The sequence below is a fragment of the Athene noctua genome, chromosome 1 (assembly GCF_965140245.1).
Source record: "Athene noctua chromosome 1, bAthNoc1.hap1.1, whole genome shotgun sequence".
Lineage (NCBI taxonomy): Eukaryota > Metazoa > Chordata > Aves > Strigiformes > Strigidae > Athene > Athene noctua.
In genome coordinates, this window is record NC_134037.1 from 237710129 (window position 1) to 237734500 (window position 24372).

Consider the following 24372-nt stretch of genomic DNA (forward strand, 5'->3'; position numbering starts at 1 on the left):
GAAAATACAAACTTCCTGAAGGGTGCTCAAAGTATTTCAGCTATTACCAAGCTCACATAATTACTGCTAGGTCAGGTATCTATTGAGCACTATAATAGACATGCCTTTGTAAGCCAGGGAATTCACAAGACAGCTTTCTAGTTTCACCACTTCCTAGCTGTGAGAATTCTCTTATTGTTACTATTCATGGTTTTTACTCCTATTCCAATTTATCCAGAGACATTTAATCTTGAATTGTGACTTGGGCATATGCATAAATGACAATTTGGCCATGCAGGCAAATTTCTGGAAAGAAATGTTCTCCTGGATTTAGGCAGCATTGTATAGTACCTCATCAAGCTATTCATCTGGCCATGTTCTGTGCTATACATTTAAAGGTCCTCAGTGACATGAAGCTGTCATTTTATGACTTCTGATAAATTGGAGTTGTCAGACTTCTGGTTTTCTATTCTATTATTTGAAGTCTTTATTGCTGCAAGGACAGGAAGAGGTTAATCATCACATAGGAATAGAATTTCTTGACAGAAGAATTATTATTTTTGTCATGCTTTGGTCCAGATAGTAATTAGGTTTTGGTGTTAAGTTAGTTAACTAATTAAATGATATATATTTGATTGTTTTAAATCAAATTCTTTGTTAAGTTTTATAGCCAGTGGGTAACCATCTTTTCTAGACTTGCATAACTACATTTTATGTTATCTCACTAACTGGATTGTGGAACATTATCTACTATTGAGTGTAGTTGGTTTGGTTTGATATCAATTTGATTCTGATTTGATTGGTTGTTTTATTTGAGTTAGTGTGTTATTATTGGTAGCTGAGCTTAGGTAATAAGTTTTCCTGATTTTTTTTTTATGAACTCTTTTAGTAAAATATGTTAAAATGCACTGACTCAACGTGTCTCTGAATAAGCAAGGCAGAACCATTAAGGATCTGGGTGGAAACAGTCCAATAAATTCCAAAGACTGAATAGTTCCCCCTAACTAGTCTTTATTTCTTGCTAGCTTTTGTTTTATTTTAGCTTAGCCTCTTTTGAGGCTCCCCACAAAATGCACATACCACTCTGAGGGCAGCAGCCAGTACTAAAATGTTTATGTGACCGTGTATGTTTGTACACAGATCTCTGAACAGCTGGCTCTCTATTGGCCCTAAACACTAGAAAGTGTTTTAACTTCTTCTCGGGGTGGCTTAGCTTGTACATCTGAAAATGGACCCACATTGGTGTGTTTTTATTAGCAAGTCTTTACTGAAGGTATTTGGGCAGTCTGCCCCAAACCTCCCTTTTCTGGAGAAACTGCATGCTGCCTGGAGCTTCATCACGTGAAGCATGGGAAGACATGTGGATCTACACGTAAACATATCCTGAAGCATAGAAAAGTTACTGCCACTTGTAGCATAACTCCCACAAGTAATGCTCCTGTCCTGTGTTTCCCAAGCCACTCTGCCTCCCCTCCCCTTTTGTCCTCAAGTGAACTTGTACAGTCAGACCCTTTCTGCCCAACCATAGTTTCATTTCTCAGCAGAAACTGTGTTATGTGTTTTTTCTCCCATGCTTTCCTCATTTGGAGACAGACAGCCCACAATCTCCATCAGCAAGGGACAGCCCCCTCCTCATGTCTCCTGAGAAATGTTGCTGTGCTGTATGAATGCTGCAGGATCACATCCACAGAGCATAAGGTCAGCGCTACTGTTGGAAATGCTGGAAGGCAGCCTTCTGTGTAGCCAGATGACACTGAAGTACTTTCTCTTGAAAATTATTGTGGAGAGCTCCTTGATTTACCCAGGAGAATAATACTAGCCAAGGAGACAGGGAGGTCAGCTCAACTGGATGGTGCAGTCACTCATTAAGATCATTATCTGTGTTATTGCCCTCTCTGTCCTTCCCATCTCAAACTGACTGCCTACAGCATGTAGGCTGGGCTGACATTGTTCATGCTCCATTATTTTAAAGAACAAGTTCATGTCAGTCAGTGGAAAGCAGTCTTTCTCTCCTTTGCTCTTGGTAGAAGGTTTTGATGTATCAGAATTCCCCTCTGAGCAAAGAACAAATAGTTCAAGCTTTAGGGTCTTTCCCAAGGATATACCTATCAGCAAGAGGTAACCAGGCACGTTGTTTTCTTCAGAGTACTTCATTCTAGTGTAAATAAAATTGAGAAGATGAACTAATTTAATATCTACTAGAGAGCTGTTATCATCTGATGGTACTTCTGTGAGCTTGTGGTCCTCATTTTTTCATGTGGGGAGCCATCTGATTTTTTGCCCATAAGGTAAGTGAAATTAGGCTCAGTTTTAGCTGTATTTGAAGAATCGGGTTCTTGAATACCTCTGATTTTAACAATTATGCAGATTTGAAATACTCTGTGCCTGACCCCAAATCATCCTACCCCATATGATCTGTTAATAATTTATAATATCTCTCAAAAATGTTTTTCCCATAATCTCCTAAAAGTGATCTCTTGATATTTCTCAAACCTCAGCCTGCTACCAGTCCTGACTTTAAAGGTTGCTGTTACAAAAAGAACCTGTCATTGTTAGCTAATATCTGATGTAATGTTAGCCCTATTCCTCCCATTCAGTGAGCCTAAGTGAACATACAGAACATCCTTACAGTATATATAAATCACTATGCTTTAAACTCCCAGAATTACTATGAAGATGCATCCTATCTTAAAATTGACAAAAAAACATCTAAGCAAGTAATCTGTGTGACCACTTGGTGGATAAGGAGTTGGCTGAATGGTCACACTCAAAGAGTTATGGTAAACGCCTCAATGTCCAAGTGGAGAGCAGTGACAAGTGCTGTTCCTCAGGTGTTGGTATTGGGACCGGTGTTGTTTAACATCTTTGTTGGCAACATGGACGGTGGATTGAGTGCACCCACAGCAAGTTTGCCTATGGTATCAAGCTGTGTGGTGTGGTCAACACGCTAGAGGGAAGGGATGTTCCATCCAGAGGGACCTTGGCAGGCTTGAGAGTTGGGCCCATGTAAACCTCATGAAGTTCAACAAGGCCAAGTGTAAGGTCCTGCACATGGATCAGGGCAATCCTGTGTACAAATACAGGCTCTGCGATGAGTGGATTGCAGCCCTGCAGAGAAGGACTTGGGGGTATTAGTAGATGCAAAAACTGAATATGAGCCAGCAATGTGTGCTTGCAGCCCAGAAAGCCAACCATACCCTGGGCTGCATCAAGAGAAGTGTGGCAACAAGTTGAGGGAGGTGATTCTCCTCCTCTACTCCACTCTCATGAGACCCCACCTGTAGTACTGTGTTCAGCTCTGGTGTCCCCAACATAAGAAGGGCATGGACCTGTTTGAGCAAATCCGGAGGAGGGCCACGAAGATGATCAAGAAGATAGAGCACCTCCCATAGGAAGACAGGCTGAGAGAGTTGGAATTATTCAGGCTGGAGAAGAGAAGGCTTCAGGGAGGCCTTATAGCAGCCTTCCAGATTACTTAAAGGGATCCTACAGGAATGAGGAGGGACTCTATCACGGAGTGTAGTGATAGGATGAGGGGTGATGGTTTTAAACTGAAAGAGATCTACATTAGATGTAAGGAAGAAATTCTTTCGTGTGAAGGCGGTAAGGCACTGGAACAGATTGCCCAGAGAAGCTGTGGCTGCCCCCTCCCTGGCAGTGTTCAAGGCCAGGTTGGACGGGGCTTTGAGCAGCCTGGGCTAGTGGAAGGTGTCCCTGCCCATGGCAGGGGGGTTGGAACTAAATGATCTTTAAGGTCCCGTCCAACCCAAATCATTCTGTGATTCTATGATGAAAGGTTTATCACATTCAGTGTGTGCATTTTCACTCTCCTGTGACTTGATCTCTTAAGCTGCTAATGTGAGACACTGGTAGAATTTAATCTGTCATATATCCATTGTGTCTTGGCCCCTGCAAGTTGTCCTTTCTAGCTGGTATCCTGCATTGCTGGTTGTGAAGCCAGAACACATATAAGCAGACAACATGACAGTGTGCCCACATCATCCTCTGACAGCTGTGTACTATGTCATGTTCTTTGCTTTACTGCAGCTTGGATTATAGTGTACTTTAAACCAGAGCACAAACAAGATGTTTAGCTCTATTCCAAATTAATCAACAGTCTCATAGGGAACATATACCATATTGAGCTATTCAGTTTATTTCCTGCATGCATGACTCAGTGTTAAAGTCCAAATTGGTACTTTTGCTATGGTTAGCTTTCCAGTCTGAGGCTGACCATAGTTCTAACAATGAAAAATGACTTTCAATTGAGCACCTCGTATACTGTATTGCCAGCTAAAACAGTTGTAAAATAAACAGTGCTAGAAGGTGTGCATGGGCAGTAGAACTCCATCACCTGCAGCTGGAGTTGTTAGAACAGTCCCTGGAATGGTGTTGGCTCAAGCCAATTAACATCTTCCTGTTCAATTTCCAGACACAGTTTATGAGTTAGCATGGACCCCAAATTATTCCCAGTAGACAGTTTACATTCAGCTGTCCTATTTGGGGGCTGAGAGGGTTTAACAGTATGAGCACAGCCTATCCAGTTGACCTCAGTGCTAGGTTTAAGTTACTTGTCTGGACATATGGTTATACACCAGTATCTGGACTGATGCTGGGTTCAGAAATCAAAGGTTTATCTGAATTTCTTTTGTTCTTGTTCAAATGAAAGAACCTGTTCTGGTAACTGAAAGTGAAGGAACTTCATGCTTCTTTTGGACTGGGATTTATCAGAGCTAGAGTCTTGCTTTCAAAAATTCCCTTTGAACATAATTTTTCCTGTGAATTGGATTCTGTGTCAGATTAAAGCTGGTATGTCACAGATCTATTTTAGAAAGAAAATTTTAATACTTTCAGCAGTATAGCAAATGTCAGAAACTTTCCTTTGCCATGAAAAGTGCGTATAAAGTAGTTTCAGAAGATCACAGAGAAATCAGCATGTTATTCACTTGTCATAAATGTTCTGGTTTCCTAAGCAGGGTGCTTCCATAGTTACTTCTTATGAAGTTTCACTTTTCTTTCATGCCATCTGAAAACCAAACCCATGAGAAAAATCAGAAGTGTACTTTTGATAGAAGCTTCATAGAAGAAGCTGTATAGTATAATAATGCTAAGGTAAGTATAACTTTGTGAACAGTGATGGAAATAAAATATCTCTAGAAGGGTAGCATCGGTGAGGATTTCAGAAGTTTCACATGTGGATACTATGTAGCACATCTTTGTCCATCCAGCTGCCCATCTGCTCAAGGAGCTGTGTTGTCATGGGGTGTCTTTCCTGTCTCTGAGAGGGCTATGATACATAAGCACAGTTACTGTGGCTGGTAATAGAAGTGGCTTGTCACAGAGGCCCTTGGTGCCTGCTCGTGGGTCATTCTGATACTCCTCTTTCTCCATCACACCCAGCTACGATAGTGTTTTGGGGTAGGGGACAGCATGCAAGGGAAATTCAAGTCAGGGTCCCCTGGGAAAATAGTGAGGAATTGATCATATATGTAGAGGAAGCAAATAAGGCAAAAGCAGAGGTTGAATAAAAGTCAATGAGTTCTAACTGCATTTTTTTTTGAGCTTTAAGTTTGATGGAGAAACTTCCGTGTACCTGTGGTTATATTACACATGTATATATACACATGATGTAGCAGCAGAAGACAATTTCCAGTGATTTATTTTAGCATCGGTAAAATTAATATCAGCTTTTCTTAAGAAATATTGAATTATCGGATAATGATAAAAGGAGTGGAAATGTTAAAAGTTTGCAAATAAAGTGGAACATTGCCATTCCGCCCTAAATAACAGTCTATGGAAAAACAGTCCCATATCATTTGAAATAGTGCTTTGTAGCAGGTGTAAATGAAACTGTCTGTTACGAAAGAAATCTTACCTCATAAAAATCCATTTTCTCTGCAAGTATTATGGTTTTCTTCTTTTGTATATTTCTTGTCAGATGCTGATATTTCTCTGATAGCTGCAGAAGGCAGGAAGCACTGTAGAGAGAGAGAGTGCTTGTGTGTGTGTGCACATGTGTTTTGATGGATACAGCTGCTGTAGGCCAGTGATAGCTCAAGATCTTAGTCAATTATTTTAATGAAGTAACAAGCGATAGGACAAGAGGGAATGGCCTCAAGTTGCACCAGGGAAGGTTTAGACTGGGTATTAGGAAGCATTTCTTTCCAGAAGGGGTTGTTAGGTGTTGGAATGGGCTGCCCAGGGAGGTGGTGGAGTCCCCATCCCTGGAGGTGTTTAAGAGTCGGGTCGACATAGCGCTGAGGGATATGGTGTAGTTGGGAACTGTCAGTGTTAGGGTAGTGGTTGGACTAGATGATCTTCAAGGTCTTTTCCAACCTAGATGATTCTGTGATTCAGTTTAGAAAGGAAACTCGGAGTAACTGGGAACCCACAAACAAGGAAGAAAGGACTGATCAATACAGTAAGCTAGGTTTAGATGTCACAAAGTCCAGTAGTGTGAGAGCAGCCATAAATCAAGCTGAGGAGGCCCTTGAAAGGGAAATAAAAAGCAAATTAGTTTTTAACCATGTTAATAGAAGGGTATAACTTTTGTCATCCAGGTCTGGCAGGTATGACATGGGACCTGCCAAGAAAACCTGTGCCCTTCTGTAGAAACAGTGGAAAGTGCAGTGACATATCCTAGGCGATGTAAAAATATGATGATAAATGTCAATATTTAAATAAATCAACTGTGCTCCTAAAACTGAGAAGAATCTTCCTTAGGAGGTTGGCTCTGTGCCCTGTTTGGACACATCTCATAACACTGGAGAAGCACTAAAGCATTCTGCCTGACTTCCTGTCATTGCATATGTCTTGACTCAGGGGATCAATAGACCCATTATATTTCATGTGTTGTAATTACTTAACTTACAGCTAAAAAATTTACCAATGTGAAGCTGCAATGTTTTGTAGATTTAGTATTGAATTTTTGAAAACTTCCCTTAAATGTATCTTAAAGTATATAGTATATAATGTGGTCAAACTAATAGCAGAAAAATAATTAAATATTTTTTTATGATATTGTATATCATATTATTCAATATTTTTGTTAATATTTGTTCTACAGTTTCTACAGCTAGCTTGGTGATAAACAGCATATTTGCAAATATTGATAAAGATTATCATAAAGAAAACATAGAATCATAGAATGATTTGGGTTGGAAGGAACACTGAAAAATCATCTAGTCCAACCCCTTGCCATGGGCAAGAACATCTTTCACTAGATCAGATATTGCTCAAAGCCCTATCCAGAATGACCTTGAACACTTCCAGGGAGGGGCATCCACAACTTCTCTGGGAAAACTGTGCCAGCGTCTCACCACTCCCATTGTGTAAAAAATGTCTTCCTTATGTCCAATCTAAACCTGCCCTCCTCCACTTTAAAATAGTTGCCCCTTATCCTGTCACTCCAGGCCTTGGTTAAAAGCCTCTCTTCATCTTTCTCATAATCCCCCTTTAAGTACTGGAAGGCTGCAATAAGGTCTCTCTGGAGCCTTCTCTCCTACAGGCTGAAGAACGCCAACTCTGAGACTTTTCTCACAGGGGATGTGTTCCAGCGCTCTGACAGTTTTTGTGGCCCTCCTGTGAATCCACTTCAACAGGTCCGTGTCTTTCTTGTGCTGGGGACCCCAGAGCTGGGTGCAGTACTCCAGGTGGGGTCTCACCACAGTGGGAGAGACAGGGAGAATCACCTCCCTCAACCTACAGGCCACGCTTTTGTTGCAGTCCAGGATATGGTTGACTTTCTGGACTGTCAGTGCACACTGCTGGCTTATATCCAGCTTTTCATCCACCAGCATCCCCAGGTCCTTTTCCACAGGGCTGCTCTCAGTCCATTCATCACCGAACTGTCTGACCCTATTTGATGCTCATTTCTTTTGTTGTGGAAAAGTTAGGCTGTTTTATTGGGTTTTAACTGTATTTGGAGAAACATGCACTTTCAAAATGGATACATTTTCTGCTATGAGATAATTATCTTGTAAAGATTATTTTGAAATTAATACATCTTCTTTTTGCATGCAGTGAGGCTTTTTTTTCTAGCATAAATCTTAATCCTAAAACATTTCACAGCTGGGTTTACATTTAGTCACCACAATTTCAAAATCTTCTGTGCATGTTGAGGCCTTGCTATTCAGGTATTACAGAGACATAGTATTTTATATAATCTCTTCATACAAGGTGTCTTAAAGAATAAATTCAGTACTTGCACAGCTTGATATTGTTAAGTTTTAGCTCTTTTATTGTAAGTGCTGTAACTAAGTCCCTTATCTGGATTAATAGAGCATGGATTAGTAGATCAGAATACTGATCAATGTACTATTACTTCTTAAAGCAGTAGTAATTTTCAGTGCTATCAGTTGGGTCAGAAGAATTATCAGATGTCTTGCGAAGCCAATTCTAATGTTTTATTTTTCTTTTCAAAAATACAAACCAACCCACAGATTATGTAGAAAGAAGTCATTGTGATATTTCTCCAAACTGATCAAAAGGATTTATTTTGCTATACCAAGTCCATTATATGTTCTTCTTCAAGTCAGAGAGCGTTACTCCAGATGTTGAATAAATTATGTTATTTACGGCACATTTTAAATATATCCAGTCAGGATTATGGGGATGACAGTCAAGAGCAGAACAGTATTGAAGATCAGTTCTTCTCTTTGTCTTGAACTTCTTTCCCACTCCCTAATTCCCCTCAGCAAGTTCAATAAAGAGACAAAAAGAATTCCTCCAGGATATGAATTTAAGCACTCTGAGTCTAATTATTTGGATGGCTCAGGTACAGTCTGTCAGATAGTGTTTACTGGCATCTGGTTATAATTAATTTCTGTTGGTTGAATATATTCCTATTTTCAGGGCAAGTTTTTTTGTCTTTATCTCTTCTCTGAAGTGTTTTTATTATGTGTCAATTGTATGGACTATGTGGAAACTATAATTCCACTTTTGTGGAGTCTTGCACCATAGATTTTTTTATTTTCTTTTATTCCCCTCACACTGGTCTAGTGTACTGGATCTCCTGTTTCTTTAGACTCTTGTTCCTGTAGAGGAACTCAAAGCAAATGGAGATTTCCTTACCGCTGCTGTCTGCTCCTAGCTCTTACAGCTCTCATGGTGAGCCCATGTAAATTTATCATAAGCATGCATTTACATGTGACAGCACAGTATCAGTTGTCTATCTATCTACCTGTAGATAAAATCAAAATAAATGTTTTATTTTTGTAAACACCCATGAAACATTATCTTTGATTTGTATTTCACCTCCCAGAAGTGTACTGTATCAGCAATCAATCTCTACTTTCTGATTGCATGTACACATATATTTTTAGTTATGACAGAACTTTATTTATGGTTGATTATTTTCAAGACAGGGTACAGCGAGTGAGAAAGACTGGCAAAGGACAGCTATTCAGAAGAATGACAAATGTGTGTTTAATGTGTCTCTTCTGAAAGAGACAAACTAAGCTTAGATTTAAATTTCCCCATTCAGGAATCATGAAAAGGTAAACAAAAGAGGTTCCAGCAAGTGTTTTCCTTAGGGCTTACAGTGAAGCGCAACAACAGACCTTTCTCAGATTTACCATGAAAACAAAGAAATAAAAAACCCCCAAATCATCGTAATGAAATCATAATAGATACCATCTGCAAATTGCTGTACTCTTCTTCTACCATAATCATCTCTATGATGCCAAATTTCATTGATAAAAGTTAATTGCTGGTTTAGCTCCTAATAAATGGGAAGTCAGTGATCCATTTATTGATTCCTGTGCTTTCAAGAAAGGAGCTTTTAGCAATAACCTCCCAGTTGCAGTCACTCAGTTTACTCCAGAGGTCTTGAGGAACTCTGTAAATTTTAAGAAACTGAGTCATTTTTGTTCATTGTTGTGGGTTAACCCAACATCTGTCTGACAGATATGAAATAGACCCCTTGGGAGACCTAAGTCTTTCTGAGGCAGCAGCTGGAGTCAGGCAGAATGCCCTTCAGCATCCAGCATCAGATGACAATTTGTGAGCAGTGGAATGGAGCCCTAAATTTCTGGTGGCTGTAATGGGAATATAGCAACCCACTTTTCTTGTAGATACCTCCTTGTGAACATCTACAGTTAATGTGGAACTGAACGTACATGACACACTTTTCTTCTTGAATTGAACTTGCAATTTTGAAAAACAAGAATGAAAAGCAAACTGGTAAAATAACAGTGCATTAACAGTAAGAATGTGGTATCTCTGTTCCAGAGGTAAAAAACTGTGCAATAGACATGTACTTTATTTTACATGGAGTGAGATTAACAGAACATAATCCACAGGCTGTGCAACCTCTAGTAGCCCAGACTGCATGCAGACCAATACTGTCTTGGAGGGGGAAGTGGGAAACATCTTGCAAAGGATTGCAATTGCTCAGCTCCTGTGTATGGATCTGGAGGGAAGTTCTTTCTAATGTGTTTCCTTTTCTCTCTCCTGCCTGCCTAAAGCACTGTTGATCTGCTCTGGAAAACAAACAAATAGTAACAGCCTTTGTACTTACCTCTCATCACACTGCGTAAGGAGACTGGAACAGATTAATTACTGTGTTCCTCACAGTGTTTAGTCAAATTTTTGATGAATCAAAACCTCACAATAATAAAAATGTGTATTATCTTTTCCAAACTAGGATCTCAACAGAGATATTTTTTTAAAGCCTGAAGGAAATGGAGGAAAAGACAGTGGGTTACTGCAGTTTGCATTGTCAGTAGTTAAAATTACAAGAAACTACAGTTCTTTGACCAATAAGCTGTTCAACCTCTAATTGAGCTGCAGAAGGAAATATTTTTTGTGTACCTTGTTATTGAAGGTGAATTTCCTCTTCCCTCTTTTTTTTTTTTTTTTTCCCCCCAGGTAGAAGACAGAGCCAGGAGAAAATCATCCTGTTAGAAGGGATTATTTTGCAGAGTCCTTGCACAAAGTATCCAGGCTAAAAGCAGAGTCATTAAATGCTTTATTATATGTAAGACTTTAGAGTTATTTTATAGTCATAGTGTTTCAGTATTAATTTTAGTTTAGAACTGAATATTTCAGAATCAAAACCATGATTATTATCTGGCAGTCCTTGGAGATTTATTTCATATGGATTTTGTTTTTCCTTTTAGGCTCTGACTTTTGACTTGTATGTTAGTAAGTGCTGGTTGGAAAAGCATTTTACATGAATGTTTTTCTAATAGCATATGAGATTGAATGCAAATCTTAGTAGGAAAGCTCACCACTGACCTGTGCAATCTTGTGCCTGCCACAGATAAGTCAGAGTATTTCAGCAGCAATGGGAAGATGTAAATGCTAATAAGTATGCCAGTTCTAATGTGTTCTGTCTCCCTAAGCTAAAGAAACAAATACGAAGGGCTGTATTTAGTTGTCCACACACAAGCATTGAGTGACACCAGGCTTGTGTGGGATATCAGAGAGATTTACATGGAGATACCAGATATTCACAGGCCTTATGAAAGACGCAAGCCATGCTGCAGTGCTGATGAGATAACTAGTGCATCTCAAAGGGGTCTGGGTACCTTAGACGGGCAACTGAACCAGTCTCTAAGTTACACAGCTACTGCTACCATCAAGCTTAAAATATGTAGGTGCCCTGTAGTCTGCTGAGCAGCTGCAATTGTGTGTGAGCATACTCTTAAACTGTGGGAAACATGAGGTAGTGGAACTTAATGAAGAAATTAAGGATGAAGTAGAGCTACACATTTGGTGCAAAGTACATTGTATCGTTATCACCTCATGCTTACTACAGATTTAAGGAATACATAGAGGAGAATATTATGCTAACAGATAAGCTTTGACTTGGTAAATCGCAACAGTTTGGTTATATGTTTTGGTTTCCATGTTTTGCTGGTGATCTTACGAGTTCTGTTTATAAAGACCATTTGTACTTGTTTCAACATCACTTTTTAGTAGGAGTTTGAAATACTTGTATTTTGCAAAAATTAATTTGGTGCACTGTACCCCCAAAATATATTACTGATTTAATTTTTCTTTTCATATTGCAGAGACAAAGCATTAGAATGGCATAAAATATGGCCCAGTTCTACTACAAAAGAAGTGTCAATGCTCCCTACAGAGATCGTATTCCTCTTCGCATTGTGCGGGCAGAATCTGAACTGTCTCATTCAGAGAAAGCCTATCTGAACGCCGTGGAGAAAGGAGATTATGCCAGTGTAAAGAAAGCTTTGGAGGAAGCAGAAATTTATTTCAAGATCAATATTAATTGCATTGATCCCTTGGGAAGAACTGCACTCCTTATTGCAATTGAAAATGAGAACCTTGAGCTTATTGAGCTGCTCTTAAGTTTTAATGTATATGTGGGAGACGCTTTGTTGCATGCCATAAGAAAGGAGGTAGTTGGTGCTGTGGAGCTGCTGTTAAACCACAAGAAGCCCAGTGGGGAGAAACAGGTATGTACAGGATTTTCTCTATGTTTGTAGTCTACTCTAATGAAAAGAGAAGAATTATGCAAAGGAAGTAAGCAAAAAGAAAACTAAACCCATCATCCTTCCACACAAGTATTTAAAATCAGAAAATCAATTGCTTTGATGCCATATGCATTGTATTCATTTGTGGTTTTGTCAGACATCATAGAATCGTAGAATGGTTTGAGTCAGAATGAACCCTTGAAGATCATCTAGTCCAACCCCCCTGCCATGGACAGTGACACCTTCTACTAGCCCAGGTTGCTCAAAGCTCAGTCCAACCTGGCCTTGAACACTTCCAGGGAGGGGGCAGCCACAACTTCTCTAGGAAAACTGTGCCAGTGTCTCACCACTCCCATTGTGTAAAAAATGTCTTCCTTATGTCCAATCTAAACCTGCCCTCCTCCACTTTAAAATAGTTGCCCCTTATCCTGTCACTCCAGGCCTTGGTTAAAAGCCTCTCTTCATCTTTCTCATAATCCCCCTTTAAGTACTGGAAGGCTGCAATAAGGTCTCTCTGGAGCCTTCTCTCCTACAGGCTGAAGAACGCCAACTCTGAGACTTTTCTCACAGGGGATGTGTTCCACCGCTCTGACAGTTTTTGTGGCCCTCCTGTGAATCCACTTCAACAGGTCCGTGTCTTTCTTGTGCTGGGGACCCCAGAGCTGGGTGCAGTACTCCAGGTGGGGTCTCACAAGAGCCGAGTAGAGGATGAGAATCACCTCCTTTAGCCTGCTGACTATGCCTCTTGTTGTGTGGCCCAGGATACAGGTGGCTTTCTGGGCTGCAAGCGCACATTGTTCGTTTATGCCAATATTTTTCATCCACCAGCATCCTCAAGTCCTTCTTGGCAGGGTTGCTCTCAATCCCTTCACACCCCAGTCTATATTGTTACTGGTGTTTTCCCCAACCCAGTTGCAGGGTCTTTCACTTGACCTTGTTGAACTTCATGAGGTTGACATGGTGCTCACTTCTCAAGCATATCAAGGTCACCTCTGTCAATGAGGGTTTCAACCCCTCCATGTGGAGGCCACCATCACCCAAGTCAGGAAGGCAATACTGGAAGACATGACCGAATTGATGAGAACTTCATCCCTGTCTCCGGTAGTGGTCTATCCTATCTAGTACAGCTAAAAAGTTACAAACTCCACTCTCTTTCTCCCTGTCTTCTCTCAAAGGAAAAAATCATTACATACAGTCTCATTCATGATAAATGTGATACCTACTCTGCTTCCCCTTTCACTGCCTTGAGACATCTCTAGGAGGTCAATAGCCTCCTTTGTATCCTTCTCATTTTGAGATACTAGTGGAGACAGGATATCATAGCCCCAAAATTCTGATATTCCTAGGACTCTTACAGGAAGAAAAACCTTTAAAATAGTTAGAATATTGTATTATATTTTCATATATTCAAATTTTCATGCTTTACAGGTACTGTATTAATGTATTTCAATAGATAGTATGTTGAAATGATTACAGGTCTTTTACAGATAATGCATACAATATGTTTTAATTACAGTATAATGTACTTGCTATAGATAGAATTGCAGATAATAGGTAAAGAGTATAATTTTTGCTGATAAAATAACATGAATTCTATGCTTTTTTTGTTAAGGAAAGAAAGAAATATAGTAGGCCTTTGTACAAATGTGTGTGTCTGCCTTCTCTTCTAGACAATAAAAGCAGAGATCCTTTATAATGACAACAGTTTTATTTCAAGAGAAAGGGAAAAAAATTAGATTCACTTTATGTTTGTCTCATTTCATTATTTCTCAGCTGATAGTGAGATGAGAATACAATATATGGAAATTTCTCAGTGCAGTGAGTCAGGACCCAGAAGGATCAGTGCATAGCCCTGTGACAAGCCAGTTAAACCACCTGTGTCTCCCTTCTCCATCATCTGTAATGGAAGTTGTTATGTGCAGAGTGGAGTTCATCTCACTGGACAGTAGCCATCCAAAGTTGTACCTCATCTCTGATGTGGCTGCCTAGGCTCCCTTTGCCAGTGGAAAAAAAAAAAGGAGATCCCTGGAGAGCAACTCATGCTGTCTTTCTCAATTACGTGTGTTAAGATGGCATAAACCAGTTTTTCAACTAGGTAGAGTCTACAGATTTACCTCACACTAGGAGCTTAAATTTCAGGCTTTTATTTAGACTTTCAGACTACTTTTTTGTATGTACCACAGCTACCTCAATGTAACTGCATGAATACAAATAGCAAAATTTGTTTCGGGTAAGCTTCATGCTGTAACAAACAAAAGATAGGCTTACTTTTTTGGGTGCATACTACAGTGTTAAATTAGCCACAAACTGCTTTGGTTCAAACTAGAGGTTAGTTCTCTGGGCTGGAGCTTAAGAGAATTGTTTCAGTGCCAGACTCCACTGCTGGCTGGTATGGAGAGTGCTGCTTCTCCCTCTCTTCCTCAGTTTCCCTGGTTGCACTTGCTAAGGGTCTTCCCATTACTGTAAAGCATGAAGAATAATCATGAAGCATTTGAATAGACACATATCCTTCTGTGTCTGTACAAGGCTAGGCTTGCCCACTGCAAATGCAAATACTGCTTGCAAGCCAGTGTTTGCAAAGAATGGTCTTTAAACAAATAAATTATTTACACACACATGCCGTTTTTTTGCACTGGGGACCCCAACAATCATTAAGCTTCTATGGTTGTTGTATGTGTAAATAATCAAGTTGGTTCATTTTTAGGAACAGGTCATGTTGAAGACAAGGTAAACATGGATTACATTTTGCCAGTAATGCTGCAGTGAAGCAGATACAACTGTGCATATTTAATATAATCAAAAGCACTTGATGACTGGAAAATCACTATGGTAGGCTAAAGATATAAAATCTGGATGCTTTGAATTATATACTAAAATCTATATTTTCAGTGTTTAGACACAAAGATGCATTTTTTCCCTGGAGAATCAAGTTCCTTTTGAAACTCTATTTCAAACTATAACTTGACATTTTTTGATTACTTTTATTTGTAAACATTTGCCATATTGTTTAGATGATGATTCATTTTCAGACTCTGTGCTTTTAATAACATGATATCTTTGCCTGTTTGGTTTTCCTTGCTTGTATAAAGCTGGTCATGTGTGGTAAAATCCTAGCCCCTTGAAGTTAGTGGGAGAATTGCCATTGGTTCGATTGAGGTCATGATTTCACCCTTTTGCTCATTTATCTTTGCCCCTGATGAAAAGTTATTCATAGAGGAGACAGATAATAAGGAATAAGAAAAATACATGCGCCAAATACTGCCAAGCTTAAACAGTTTAGGTTCTCAAATATTTCATTAGTGATGAAAGTTATGAACATTCAAATGCAGAAAAAACTGATGACTCATGATTTACAAGTAAATGAATTAGCTCTTAATATTTTTATATTAATGAGATAATATTCTATGTATGATGCATATCTAATTTCAGATTCACCCTCATACAATAATGTAATTATATTTATAAAATCAAAGAATTTTTAAGCATAGTATTTCCTACATAATTCTAGAGCTCATTGACAATGTCAGAAAGCTAGAAAAAAAAGTCTTCTTGTACCAACAGAAAGCTACAATTCTTCAGGACAGCTGAAATGTATCTTTTGTAATAACTATTTTTTCTCCAAAATGTAATTCTTTCAACATTAAAATTTTTAAAAAGGGGAAAAATGTAAAAATATGTTAGTTCCAACCAAGAATCAATGAATTTATTTAAAATAATGCATTTTTGCATTTTTGGAAAAGTTTTCCAACCATTATCTTCAAAATTAGGAGATGCCACTGAATCTTGCACTAATGCTTCCTCCTAAAAAAAACCAGAAAACCCCCAAACAAACAACAACATAAAACCCCAAAAAAAACCCACAGGAAACAACAGTCAGATCTTGTTAAAGTTTTATCTAAACTCCCTAGTCTACTGACCACTCAGCTGTTGGGCTCTACCTAATATCCATATCTGATGTGCTTTGTATTCAATGACCACATGGATTACAGTGAGTTAAATCTGATTATCAATATGTGGTGGATACATCTGGTGACTACAGATGAGGGATGTACATCAACAGCTTTGAATTGTGTTTGACACCTGGTACTCTGTGAGTGAGGTTTTTATGGTATACATCAGTACAACTCAGGAAAAGGTTATTTTGTCATTTGCATTCTATTTTCTACACTTTTTTAGCTGTACCAGCTGCTAGAGGACATGTAAAAGAGAATAACACAAATTTAGGTGAATGAGTTGAGGAAACTTGTCCAAGTACTTTTAAATTACCAGTTCTTCAAAGCCATATGTCCTAAATTATCTGCCAAGTCACTTGTTGCTTAATGTGATGGATAGTTGAATGCCAAATTAGGAGGGAAAAAAGCTGTTCTTTAAAATTTGATATCTGCAGAAAACATTTTTATCTTGTTAAATTACATGCAGCATCTACAGATGGGATGGGGGTTAGGTAACAACAACAACAAAGAATACCTTTATCTAAATCACAGCTTGCTCTACTGCTTGAGGTACCCGCATGAACCTCTAGCTGGGTGGTTGACCACCTAGACATGCATATATTTAAGGAATACTTCAGTATTCCAGCAGAGGTATAGCTGTCTTCTAAGGATGCTACAAAGCACAAAAGTAAACCAAGTCTCAGTTATTAAACTCGAATTTGTGTAGCACTGTATTAGCTGGCAGTCTAGACTTAGGACATGGGAACCTGATTGCAATGTTTACAGGTATTGCCTTGCTAGCAGAAGCACATGGTAGTGCTCTTGTACCTCTCTGTTCGCTATTAGAAGTCAGTTTTGTGATACTGTGCGTCTTTTTATAGGTGGACACCCTAGGGGATAGCTTTCTGCAGATGTCTGAAAAAAATATTGTGCTAATGCCAGAATGGCATTTGCAAACATAAGAGAATTCCTAGAGGAGCGAGAACTTTAGGACATGGAGGGAAGTGATCACAGTGATATGTCCCTCCTTCACTCCTTCTGTGGTGCAAAAGTCAATTAAAATGAAAACAGTGCTGGGCACGGAGGGAAGGTCATGGTAAGGGGGTGGAAGCTGGCACACTTTAGCCCCTGCAGCTTTTTTCCAGTCAGTTTGGAACCAAAAAGTTAGTAGCCATCAAGGCAGTTTGGGAGGTAAATCTGTATAACAGATTATAGTCTGTGTGTGCTTTGGATGCACAGATCAAATGTCACCCTTACACAGTCTTTCCTAGAGGTTCTGGTGTCTTCAGTGAGGCTTCTATCCCTGCCCACTGTCCAGACAGGTTTCTCTGTTAACAGGATGATCTGTCTGCCTGTAGTGCATCAGCTCCTTGTACATCACCTCTGCATTTCCAGGGTGTCACAGCAAAGTACATGATATCTAAATTTTTCTCATCTCTTGTTTGGTCAACATCAGCAGAACAGTCGATGAATAGCAGTCAGTGCATACTTTCTGATACCCTGACTTGGGAAACCTTTGTAAGAATTGCTACAATTGACTCCACCTCTGCAAAAATGCTGTGAATTGTGCATTTCATTTCCTGAAGGGGAGACAGAAGGTCTTTGGGATCAGCTTGACTCCTCTTTTCTTTTGTGTACTGTGCTCTCACACCACGTGCAGAGAAAATAAGAAATTGCTGGCATAGTACTGGAAGATGGAAAGCTGAAAAGAGACTATATCCACCTCCTGCAACCTTTTTGCTCCCCTGGGACAACCAATAAAGTCAGATTATACTTTATGCAAAATCCCCACCTTCTACTTATTGTGCTGAGAGATGTTATACATGTTGGATTTCTCCATCGTAATTGCAACCTCTTTTTCTGCTGCTTGCTCACTTCTACAAATTCAGTCTTTGTTTCTGACAGTCAAAGACAAACTGGAAAGACAGGCCTCAGCTTCTTCAATGTGTTGGCCTCTAAAAATGCAAGTACATAGCATAGACAGGTTTTTTTCATTGGTTTTCATTAATTTTCCTGGCAGTGTCTTGAAGGCCCAAGAAAGAATAAGTTCAATGTGTTGTCTAAGTATTGGGGGGAAAAAAAAAAAAAAAATAACAGGCAAACCCCAAACCTCAAAAGCTTAAAATGTACAGACAGACATTTTGGAAGGACTGAAAGACATATCATATTCCTTGGTGAAGAGCGTATTGCATATGGGTACCAGAGACAGAGTATAAGAGTCTGGCATGTGGTTAGGAAGTGGTAGAAGATACTGATACCTGAATTAGCATATCAGCACCTTCATGAGTTTTTACTGCCTTTTCAAGGCTAGAAGTTAGTTAAGATGTAGATGATCACAGCAGGGATTGTCAATGCCACCTGGTTACACTGGACCTGAAAATGTCCACCTACTCCAGAGTAACATTATACTCACTTTGCAAAATCCACTTCCACTATCCCAGTTCTTCCCATTGTTCCCATGTTTTCTGCAAACCTGGTTAGCTACCACTTGTGTTGTACTCAGAGCTATAGATTTAAGTTTCTGACTTTGCTACTAGGTCTGAGACTCACCATTTTATCTCCAGGCAGACCGTGAGAAACCCTTCTTAATCAACTCTTTAGTAGTCTCTCTGGTCATGGTAGGCTTTACAACTGGGATATTCCTGAGCAGCTGGGCAAAAGGTATGGTATGTTCTAGCCTTTATCTCTGGGAGAAAGGACAGAAATGAAAGAGATTAAACTTTTGTGTAGGAGGCAAGGACAGCAAGCTGTGATTATATGCTTTTATATTATAAGGAAAATGGCATCTGGAAGAGATGGGCAATGTGAGAAGTCGTATGTAGGAGGATAGCAGCTCTGATACCTTGCAAACCAGATGTGAATCCAGAAATCTAACCCAGCCAAGCATCCTAACAGTGCTTTATGCTGCATGCCCAATGCTTGCCAGGGACATTTTAGCCATGTCTGAAAAATAGGATCCAGGACATTTTGGAGTTCCAGAGCCCCAGGATGTGTGGTGAGAGCATCTTCACCCAAGAGGCAAGAGTCCATCATCCCACATCTGGGTGTTGAAAGAGCTATCAGAAAGCTAGAGGGAGGTCTGGCCAGCCCCCTGATCTGGATGATAGGCAGACCAGCACCTCAGAGCTTGCTCTGGCATTTATGTGCTACTCAGTGTTTTAGCAGCCACTATGAGCACTATGGACAGGAAGAGTTACCCAGGTGGATCAGTAGGAAGGCTTGCTATCTTGGCATTTTTTGGGAGGTGGGGAGAGAAGGGGTGTTATTTTGCTGTCACAGGCTAAAGTTATATTTTACAAATCTTGACGCATTTAGCTGATTGATAATTATTTGGGGTGTGGGAAGGTAGAAGTAGAGGTGCTGCCAATACAAGTTGTCTTTCACTTGAATCTACTGCATGCAGTTCTCATCAGCATAAACAGAGTTCGATCTTATGCCAAAATGTGTCTCAACATCTGATATTTTTAGCAGTGTTGCCATGTAGTTTTGGAGAGAATGAAAGGATATGAGAGAACAGTCAGGAGGAGGGAATGGTCCTGTGTGAGGATGTGTCAAGGATGTACAGTATAGTTTCTAGGCCACTGGGGCAGGCTGCTACATGGATGTTCAGGCACTCGCCTAACCTGTCTGGGAAGGGTTACAGACAGCAGGGCTAGACAGCCATGCAGGCAAAGTGCCTTTGTCTGGCAGCATTCCCAGAAACAGATAAAAAGTCTAAAGGTGAAAAGTCAGGAAACAGCATAAAAGCAGCACAGAGCCTGAAGAGTCATTTTCCATTTCTGAAATGTTGGCAGCATAGAATCTGCTCTTCTGACAGAGCTCCTATCAGGTCTGACAGAGTGCCTATTTTCTAGGGAATACCCCACGTGTCCTCATCACCCGCTCTGTTCCTTTTGTGTCTCTTAGTATCTTTGGCCTTCTTGAAGCTGCCCTTTGAGGAGTCCCAGGGTCCTGATATGAAGCCAGTGCTCTTCTCTGGAGCTGTGCTTGTAGGCCAGCTTCAGACTCAGTCAGCCTCCTCTTAGTACATGCAGAGCCTTTAGTTGGCTTTGATTCATTATTTTGCTTCCAAGCCTCATGGGATGATAACATTTTCTCAGCCCTGCATTGCCACACAACCCAACAGTGTACGTGGGGAAGTTGCTTTGTCAGGGTTCTGCCTCCTCTTGGTAACAGTGTGGGTCATCATGAAGAAGACCAGGGAATGTATACAGGTTGTAGGCCCAGCACACCTCCAGTGGACTTGTAACTACAAAGATGTTGGACCTGTTGTGTTAAGAGGTTAGTAAAATTTTCATGTAGTTACTGAACTGGGACATATACTGGTGAATTGGGGACAGAAAGAAAAAAGATTTTATGACCACTTAGATAAGTTTTTCTTATCGAAAACTCTTTCTCCAGTAACTGGAAAATATAATTCACAATCACTTGTGTAATGCTCTTCGTCTGTTGAGATTAAAGCATCATTCTTGTTTTGAAAATGTCTCCCACAGAAGTTCATGAACTAAGTGCCTTTTCTGAATGTTCTGATTAATGACAGTCTAGCTAGTAATGAGTATGGAGGAGGCAATGCAAAGCTATTTTGTCAGGCTTGAAGTACACAGTCTCGAAGTGGAATGTGAGGGCACAGAGTTGGTTCTTCCCACTCCTAGCTGCCTGAGTGGGTAGCTGAGTATGTTTTTCCTAGTGGCATCTGATTAATTAGAATTTTCTGACAGGTTTTAACATATTGATAGACAGAGATGAATGGAAGAGGCTCTGTAGGGGATATTTCAGTTTACTGATGAAACAGATATAGCAGCCTATCCACATATTCAGTCACTCATATAATCATTTGGGTACACACATCAGCATGTAGTTTTTAAGGAAAGGTGTACCATAAAGGTGGAGATGACTAATTGCATATGAGATAGAGATATGGATTTAAATAAGAATTGTTCTTTGATTTTTTTAGAGGGACGCTGATTGTTTTCAAGTTTCAAAAAAATCTGCACCTAAGCAATAAACCCAAACTGTCTGTATTTATAAGCATCAGAGGTAGGGTAGGTGACTGTGTAGAAAAACCTGTGATGATTACCAAAGACTCAAGAAGCTGGGTTGCTGGTTCCATCAAATAGAGCTGCTAGCAATTTCACTATTGAGGTAGGCAATGTGTTCTGCAATATGCACCAATCACCTTGTAACAAATGCTAAATCATAATATTCCAAAACTGAAGCAATGGCAAAAGAAGCATGCCAAAATATGGGGAAATGTGATAGTTTCTTGACCTGTACAAAATGATGAGCCATTTTTTATTTGCAACATTAAAAAAAATCTTACCTGCAGAATTCTTACAGATAGATTCCTGGCAGGTAGTGTTATTTATGATGATTTACACCAGCTGTGAAATTGTCTGTTTTGAGAGTTTGTAGAAGTTCAGAAAATATGGATGATGACAAATACAGATTTAGTTCAAAGACAATTTGTGAACCAAACTTCTACCTAAACTTTAAGTGTCATAGATTCAGAAAGATTAAGTGCTTTTCTGTCATTATTTTCTGTCTTTTTCAGACTTCTTTTTTTCAGTTTATGCTGAAAATGAAGGCACTTGCTACCAGGAGAAGATGAGTGCTGTTATCAATAAGCACTTGAAAATCTAAACTAAATAAAAATCTTTAGAAAAATCTAAAATAATTCAAAATCTTTAGAAGGTTAACTCATACTTTACAGGACTCACCCAAGTTTACAATCAGAATAGGGACAGCATACAAATAAGAAAAGAAGATGTCCCAAATCTCTGTTTTCCACAATTAGTGGTCCTGTACTGTCATCTTCATAAACCTCCATGCCTGGAATCCTTTTTGCCAAACCTACCTGCTTTCCCTTCCTGACAACTCAACAACTGTAAATACAGTTTCAACTAAAGATTTTAACAGCTTTTCAATGCTTGAAAACAGGATAAACATCAGCTCTGAAGCTGGAATTGTAAATCTATTAAAAAGAGCAAGAGGTCTACCAAATAGAGTTTGTTGAGTAGTCTTCTAAGGTCTATAAATCCCCATAGCCAATTATCTTTACATTCGGCTATGCAATTTAACTTAGGAAGTTAACAAATTTATAAAGGAGCAATATAAACAAACCAGTATCTTCTCTGCCCAGAGCAGCCTCCCAGGGGACAGTTAATGATTTTGTCCTTGATAAAACAGATTGAGAAGATCTGTGCTATATATTGCACAGATATATGTATGTAAGGGGTGGGCGTCAGCGCCCAATTCAGACGCATGAATCTGAATTCAATGTAGCAGAAGAACCAGGGGTCTATGCAGAGATGTCTCCTGTGTCAGGGCAGCTTGTCTGTGCTTCACCTGTGCTGCAAAGGGGTGATACCCTCCAGTAAGTCTTGTGTCATATCTATGTAAGTCTCTCTGATTCTCTCGGGTATTTTACATGGTACTAGATGCCTATCTCTAGGTACCTGAATCACTCCTTTAGTGGTTACATATAATCCAGGTATCTGAGCTCCCAGTAAGTTCAGTAAAGAGCTAAATGATCTGCTGACCAAATACAAGTGTCCACCTTAAGCTAAGAAAAATAGTTCTCTGGACCCTATTGACTGCATCAACAAGGGGCACAGCTTGGAGGCTCACATGTAGCGGATAGGTGAAATGTGAGGCACCCTAGTATATCTGTAAGACATGTGGGCCTGGAAGTTACGAGACAGGACCTGTGCAGACCTGTGCGAGACCTGTACCTATGTGGAGTGGTGGCTGGAGGTCACACAGGACACCTGGACTATCTGAAATAGCACTACGCACCTATGTGGGGCAATTGAGATGAGCCCTAGATTTACACTGGGTATAACAGGAGCTTAAAAACCTAATCCACATATAGAGTTTATAGTTAAGTGTTTAAATCCAGAGATAAATCCCATCCTGTAGGTTCATTTACAACATATCCTTTCTCTGGCAGTGTCCAATGCATAAACCCAGGAAAGACTTTAGGAATAGGAACACCAGAGCCCTGTTGTTGAAAGAATCTCTTTCGAAGGCTCTGAAGTTCCTGATGGACACAAACTTCCAGGCAATCCAGTGCCACAAAGTGGTCCACTGAAAAATACTTTCAAAGAGCCATTCTAGAGTTCTTCCTTGTCTGTGAGCCACTGTGCTAAAATGCAGTTACCTGGAACATTCCTGTGGAGATAACCTCTTAAATAAGTTTTATGCAAGGAGGAGTAGAATTCAGAAGACTTTTTCAAAGTGAACATTAGTTTTTGAGTCAAATGTGCAATCATACCTAATAATCTTTAAAATGAATGGCTTTTCAAACCTTCAGCCTTAGGAAAACCCTATGAAAATGTAAAAAAACAGAAACATGCCAGTGTTGAGAAGCTTGCTCATGTACAGTCCTCAACACTCCACCATCAACTTTGCTCTTGTCATAGGGCATCCCTTGTCAAATTGTTCTGTGGGCAGTGAAGTTTATGAAGTCTGATTTCCACACAGCTGTGTGCGTCATGATTGAATTTCCTCAGTTTTTAATGTCATGACTGTTCATCAAAGCTTTTTAAGAGGCTGATGCACTCACAATATCCTCTTTTTGTATGAGTTCTCTGGTATCTAGTAACACAGTTGATCTCACACTCCAGAATTTTCTTCAGATGTCAATCACCCACCTCTTTTAGGAAACTTGCAGGAATTTAGTATCTCTAATGTTCCTTCCTGTTAACATCCAGCTGGAATAGCCCAACAAATTCAAAAGTTACGATGGTGTAACTGACAGAGTCCATTAATGTGATTACAGAGGCTTACTCTTCTTAGGAGACTACCAGTTTAGCCTATCAATTTACCAGCTGTTTTCTGGATAGAGGATACACATCACATATTGTGCTGACAGAAGTGTTTTAATAGTCCTTTATGCCCATGCCAGGATACATATCTTCCACTTCACCCCAGACTGGGTAGAAGCAAAATTATTTCCCCTTTCAATTCAGCAACTAAAATATTACTGAGGGTTGTTAATAAAATATTATTTAAGTTTGCAG

The 24372-nt window shown here is 39.6% G+C and overlaps 1 protein-coding gene across 2 annotated transcripts in view; it reads left to right on the top strand.

Annotated features, from left to right (window-relative positions):
• The window catches only part of TRPC4 (transient receptor potential cation channel subfamily C member 4), a 165031-nt gene that overhangs the window by 49214 nt on the left and 91445 nt on the right, over nt 1–24372 (top strand). Inside the window, exons 2-3 of one of the 2 annotated variants that reach the window (XM_074913833.1) lie at nt 10849–10957; nt 11997–12401. In XM_074913833.1, coding sequence (XP_074769934.1) covers nt 12024–12401 — 378 coding nt within the window. In that variant the 5' untranslated portion in view covers nt 10849–10957; nt 11997–12023. The remainder of the gene's footprint in view (nt 1–10848; nt 10958–11996; nt 12402–24372) is intronic. The other variant, XM_074913823.1, reaches the window with a different exon arrangement.